The sequence below is a fragment of the Lactuca sativa genome, chromosome 1, assembly GCF_002870075.4.
Source record: "Lactuca sativa cultivar Salinas chromosome 1, Lsat_Salinas_v11, whole genome shotgun sequence".
NCBI lineage: Eukaryota > Viridiplantae > Streptophyta > Magnoliopsida > Asterales > Asteraceae > Lactuca > Lactuca sativa.
The window spans coordinates 31,045,219-31,052,052 of record NC_056623.2 but is presented as its reverse complement, the minus strand read 5'-3'; the positions used below and the strand labels follow the sequence as shown (position 1 = coordinate 31,052,052).

Here is a 6,834-nt window from a genome sequence, read left to right as displayed (position 1 = left end):
GTTCTTATGGCCAAAAACCCATCAATGTTGTGTATCAGTTATGACATCCCTAGAGTTATATTATTTTGAGACAATATTTTGTACTCAAATCGTTTTAATGTACTGGGAATTTCCGCAATAAAAGATATTATGATTTTTAAAGCGTAAATTTTTTTTTTCCGGTTTTGAAAATTGGGGATGTCACAAAGAATTAAAAACCCAAGTATTTGGAAAGGTTTAAAATACATCCTTATGGGTTTTATTATTAATCTTATTAAAACATAATTAATAAATCGATAAATTTGTTTAAATTTAATTAAATTAAAAGTTTAATTTATTAAAGGATTAAACCCTTGCTATTTTAAAAATGTTTTAAAATACACCTTATACTATGTGTATTATTAAAGTTTAATATATACTACATATATAAGACTAAGTCAGTCGAACCGCTACTACACCTCATTTACGAAGCCGATCTATAAAGGAAGTTTAAGGAAGGGGCCTATAAAATGACCGCTATTGGTATTCACTCTTACCCACTGCTCCCTTGATTGGTCGAGGGTTGTTAGCCGAAGGGATTTGATAGGACATAACCTCATTAAAAGTTTGATGATAAAAGTAACTAAACTATTTTCTAAAATCTCACTCTTAGTTACTTTAGGAAAAATGTGAATTTGATGCTAAACCATGAAATTGCACATTGCACCTTATTGGTCGCTAGTGGAGCGTGTGTGGTTAACCGACATACTAATATGGACTAATAAAGAGTGGCAATGGGTGTATCGTAAATTATCATTGATTAATGGAGTGGTTAACCGACACATTAAAATTAGATGATAAATGACATCGAGAGTACCAAGCAAATTTTCATGGTTATTTACATCTCGTTTGTGATCCTCGGCATCCCAGTCACAAAAGTGAGAGCACAATCGAGATTAAACATGCCACTGAATATTTTAATGAATCACAAAGATCTAAGAGTTTCATGAGATTGAAATTGGTAAAGGCCTTACCTACCTAAAATAGATTCGAAATTGATTATGACATCCCTCTTCAAAGTTCGAATCGAAATTATGGATCCTAGCCTTAATTTAAATTTATGGGTAAATAATTAAGGATTAAAATCAAATAACTTGAATTCTCTTTTCTCCTATTGTATATGTCAAGCTCAGACAACAATGGTCTTCCATGTTCTTCTGGAAATGGTTTTCCCTTATCTGAAGATGATCTTCCATATGTTGATCAAGGTGAAAGAATGTTCCCTTCTTCAAGCAATGGTGGAAATCGAAATAACTCTTCTCCAACTCTTCAACATCCTCCTCCAGTGACTCTTCCCTAGTCATGTTTCCTTCAAGCTAAAAAAATATAAAGTTACTCAAGCCATGTTGGCACGTAAACATCAAGATGGAAAGTCTCTGTGTGCGCATGTTCTGAAAATGAAGTCGCACATTGACAGATTGGGGGTGTTGGGTGTCGTTTTACCGAGGGAGCTAGCCATTGACTTGGTTCTACTTTCGCTTCCTAAATCATATAGTCAGTTCATCAAAGACTACTATATGAGGGACCACGACGTGGCCCTAATTGATCTAACATATATGTTTATTGCTGCTAAAGCAGAAATGCTTAAGATCACAATTCAAGCCAAAATGTTTGAAGGATCTATCTCCAAAATTTCCATGGACATCGACAATGGCAACAATGGTAGTTCAGAAAAGGTTTCTCTTCCCAATGGAAAGGGATTGACCAAGGTCAAATCGTTTAACCATATGGTAAAGAGAAAGGCTAGTTTTGAGATAGTTCCATGTGTTATTCCTGAAAGGTCCATATGTTTCTATTGCCAAATGAAGGGGAATTGGATGCAAAGCTGCCCATACTATTTGAAAGATCTTAAAGATAGTAAAGTCAAGTCGTGTGACTCTACTTCATGTACATCTACTATCTAACTCCATTATTTTATTAAGTTCCTATTCATAGATTCTTAATACATGATGTGATAGTCACATTTTGATGTTTTGCAGGATCTAAGAGAAAGAATGAAGCTTAAGAAGAGTTATTTGAATCTGATCGTGAGAGATGGATTTTGGTCGCATGGTTCGATGATCAGATTTTGGAAGCTACTCTTAGGAGTTATGATGAATTGATAGATTGCTTAGGAAATATATAGAAACATGGTTTTCATATATTTTCATTGTAAGGACAATTTTTTCCGCTTATTATCAATAAAGGTGAAATTTTGATTATTTACTTTATATTCCTTTGCAATGGCACTTATGAAAATTGGTGGTTATATTTCTATTATTAGCAATATTAAAAGTGGATTTAATTTTTAATTATGTCATTTGTGGAAAGGTGATAATCAACCAAGTGAAAAGGAATTCTCATCACCCAAGTTTCAATTAGATAGAAACTTGGAGTCATGCAATTTGAATAGTGTGATGTATGAAAATCTTGATCATTGGAAGATTATGACTAATTCATTGATCACATGTTTATGTGAGTCAAGTGAAGGACTAAAGGATATAGTACACAATGATGTGGACTATTCAGATCTGCCACAAAGGATGATAACTTTATTCGTCATGATTTACTGGTGCTTTTCAGAAAATATGGTTGTGTTTAAAAGATTAAGCACAATTATGATACTTTGAAAAGTTTCAAAGAGTGGCAGAACGAATAAGAAGAATCTATTAGGCAAAAAGATAAATTTTTCTCCAAACTGAAAGGAAATGAGAGTACTTTAGTATCATGTTTTTTGACCGTCTTAATGATTGTGGAACCATGTTACAAATTGATCCTCGAAGACAATATTAGTGCAATTTTTTGACTAAGAGGAGGAATCATGTATTATTGAAATGGTTCGATCATGAGATGATTCATACTTCACATCAAATTAAAATTTTAGAGTCATACTCTAATAACGACAAATCGTATCTCGAAGCTTCTCTCCAACTAATTAGGTTTATAACACCTCATAAATTAAGGAGTAATAATGTAACGCCTGATTCATGGTACACATTTAATTATAACTTATTCATTTTTGAAGAGCTACTCGTCGAGTAGAAACGAGATTTGGACGCGGGATTTAAGTCGCCTACTCGACGAGTTGAGAGCCTCGACTTGACGAGTAGGGCTGTCAGGATGAAACCCTAATTCCATGGTTTTGCACCCTATTCCAGGGTTTTTCACCCTATTTAAGCATCTTAACCCCCAAATTATGGCCTCATTTCCAACCTCCAAGTCCCAAACCTTAATCCACGAAACCCTAGAGCCTTGTGTGAACTTGTGAGCCATTTTTTAGTGAAATTTGTGTGATTTGAAGCTTGTAGAAGAAGAAGAAGCTAGAGGATTCTAAGAGAAGATTGTAGATCTAGAAGCAACATCTCATCCTCTTTATTTTCTGGTAAGCAAGCCTCAACCTTGCTTAGTAGCTTGTTAGATCTCCTTCTTATCATTTCATGGGGGATTTTGGTCCAATAAGCTTAGTCCTTGGGATATGGACGTCCCAAGTGATCTACCTTTCAGATTTGGGGTCTAGAAGGGGTTTCATGGCATAAAGGTGCAACTTTATGACCATGGAAGCCTCATGCAAGCTATAAGGTGTTATTATGGCCTTTTAATCCCCAAAAGGCCTAGCATGGAAGGAAAGTTAGGAGCTTTACGTGTTCAAATGATGTCTAAGGCCTAGATCTATGTTAGTATGCTTTAGTTTGAAGTATTATGGCTTTGGGACCAAGACCTATGTCCTAGAGAACTAGGGTTTTAGCTAAACCCATTAAGAAGAACTAATAACGGGTAAAGTTGGAAACTTTAGCCTTAAAAGGGCATTTCCGGTATGTAGATGAAATATGGAGTTTGGATCTGAAGGGTAGGGGCTTAATCCTTTAAGATGGCCCAAACAGACTAAGGAACTCGGCAAGTCTAGAGAGGGACTCGACGAGTTGAGTCGTTTTGTCCCGACGTTGTACAAGGTAGAACTCGATGAGTCTGCGAAGGGACTCGACGAGTTGATTTGCCAAATCGCTACTATGAGTAGTCAGGGAACTCGACGAGTCAGGGGGATGACTCGACGAGTTGGATCGTGATTTCAGGGTTTTTGATTCATAGAACTCGGAGAGTTGAGTCAACCCAGGACGTTGACTTTGACCAGGGGTAAAATGGTCATTTTACCCTAAGACGGATTATCAGATTTTGAGTAAGTGTTATTGTGATAATGATTATGGGTGTGCACCAAACCGCACAAACCGCTTAAACCGCCCACACCGCACCGCATAATGCGGTTTTGGACATTTGTGGTGCGGTTCGTGGTTTGTTATTTTTGCAAACCATACTATGCGGTGCGGTTTGCGGTTTATGGTTTCAAAACCGCGGTTCAAACAGCACTGCACCGGACCATATATATATATATATATATATATATATATATATATATATATATATATATATATATATATGTGTGTGTGTGTGTGTGTGTGTGTGTGTGTGTGTGTGTGTGTGAATTTTTATTAACTATACCAAATTATCTAAATGGTTAAAGCTTAATAATATGTGGCTATAAAAATTACTTAACGTGTGGCTGTAAAAATAGTTTAGCATGTGGTTGTGAATAATTCTTACTTCCTGTTTGTTTAACATGTGAATGTAAAAAAAAAGTAAATACAATGAATAAATATTATAAGTTATAACTTATAACTAATAAATTATATTTTTGGAATTATATAATAGACGTTGCATGCATCTAGTAAAAGTATAAAGAGACAATAAAAATGATTAATTATTATAACTAATAAATTATATACTTGAAAATATCTAATAGACGTCGGTTCTTTACAATACATGCAAATTGAAAAAAAAGCAAGGTCAAACCATAGGGATTAGGACATACTGATCAAGAATAACCACAAAGACGCAAAGACGCTTCTAGTTTAAAGTTGATATTTTCTTCTTTGATTCCAGTTTCAGTAAGCAACGGTGATTCATAATCGATCAAGGATTACACATCACACAGGGTATTAATCGGTTTGTTCTTCTTCCCTTTGATCCCTTTTGAAGTTTTCTAGTAACTTCAATATATTTGAATGATCAATAACGCTATGATTTTATTTATTTGTATTTTTTGTTTTGCTTTTCCTGTAGATGGAGGAAAGTGCACCAGAGATTGACTCCCCATCATCAATTCCAGTTTCTACCGAACATGTAGTGAGTTCACGTCCATTTGATTCTAGTAATGTTTCTAAACCTCCTCCAGGAGCTAAGAAAAAATCAAGAAAAGAATCAGATGTTTGGCAGCATTTTGTTAAAAACAATGACGATCCAAAGGCTCCTAGGGTTGTATGTAAGCTTTGCGATAAGTCTTATGCTGGTGGTGACAGAGCATATGGAACAAGTACCCTTAGAAATCATTTGCTTAATCAGTGCCCACACGAAAATTCACTCAGAATGGAAGATAAAAAACAAAAAACTTTGATTTTCCAGAAGAAGTTATGTGGGGCTAAGAGTGGAAGTGCTGAAGGAACTAATTTAAAGGCTGTTGGGTTTAGCCAATCTGATTGTAGGCTTGCATGTGTTAAGATGATTATCCTTGATGAATTGTCATTTAGATTTGTAGAGCAAGAAGGCTTTAAGTTATTTTGTAGTGTCCCATGCCCCGGGTTCGATATACCATCACGCACCACAGTTTCAAGGGATATCAAGAATTTATATCGTGATGAGAAGAAAAAATTAAAGAATTACTTTCTTAAACATTCACAAAGAGTTTCTTTGACCACTGATACATGGACTTCTATTCAAAATGTTTGTTATATGGTGTTGACAGCACACTTTATAGATCATGAATGGAAAATGCAAAAAAGGATTTTGAATTTTTGTCAAATTCCTAATCACAAAGGAGAAACAATAGGAAAAGCAATTGACATGTGCTTAAAGGAGTGGGGTATCGAGAAGGTATTTTCCATAATGGTTGATAATGCATCCTCTAATAATGTGGCTATTAGTCACATCAAGAAACGATTGCAAATATGGAAGACTGAGATTTGTAATGGAGAGTTTGTGCACATGAGGTGTTCAGCACATATTCTTAACTTAGTTGTAGGTGATGGGTTGAAAGAATTAAATGCTTCTATAGTTGCGGTTCGTAATGCAGTTAGATATATCAGAGCATCTCCAGCTAGATTAGGAAGTTTTCAGAATTGTGTGAAGAGTACTTGTAAAGAAGATAAAGCTAGTATCTGTTTGGACGTATCAACAAGGTGGAACTCAACCTTTTTAATGTTGGATAGGGCAATAAAGTATTTAGATGCTTTCAAGTTGCTAGAAGAAGAAGATGAACATTATGTGAAATATTTCAGTGATAAAGATCAAAATGGAAGGAGTTTAATAGGACCACCAGTTTCTAAAGATTGGGATAACTGTGCCATCTTTTGTAAGTTTCTGAAAATATTTTACGAAGTTTAGTGCCTCTTTATTTGTTACTGCAAATTCTTATTTTCATGAAATATGTACTGTACGTGGGAGACTATTGAAATTATGCGCTAGTGACCAGTCAATCTTGAAAGATATGGCTTCTAAGATGAAGACTAAATTCGACAAGTATTGGGGCTGTGTGGAAAAACAAAATGTGCTTCTTTATGTGGCTGTTATTCTTGATCCTCGGTATAAGATGAAATTTGTGATATTGTGTTTGAAAAAGCTATATAGTTTAAAAGAAGTAGACACAATAACCGCTTATGTGAATTGTTGTTTGTTAAAGTTGTTCTCTCACTATGCCGATGTATTTAAATTGAGAAATCCAGAAGTTGGCGTACCGCAAAGCGGGTCATCTATTCCAGAAAAATGTTCAACGTTGAATAACTTCATGGT

General features: G+C 35.0%; 1 protein-coding gene across 1 annotated transcript; it reads left to right on the top strand.

Moving 5' to 3' along the window:
* Window positions 1-5,112: 5,112 nt before the first annotated feature.
* Window positions 5,113-6,429, top strand: LOC111913588 (zinc finger BED domain-containing protein RICESLEEPER 1-like). The gene has a single exon (XM_023909316.2). The coding sequence runs from the start codon at window positions 5,113-5,115 to the stop codon at window positions 6,427-6,429; it is 1,317 nt and encodes a 438-aa protein (XP_023765084.2).
* Window positions 6,430-6,834: the final 405 nt, after the last annotated feature.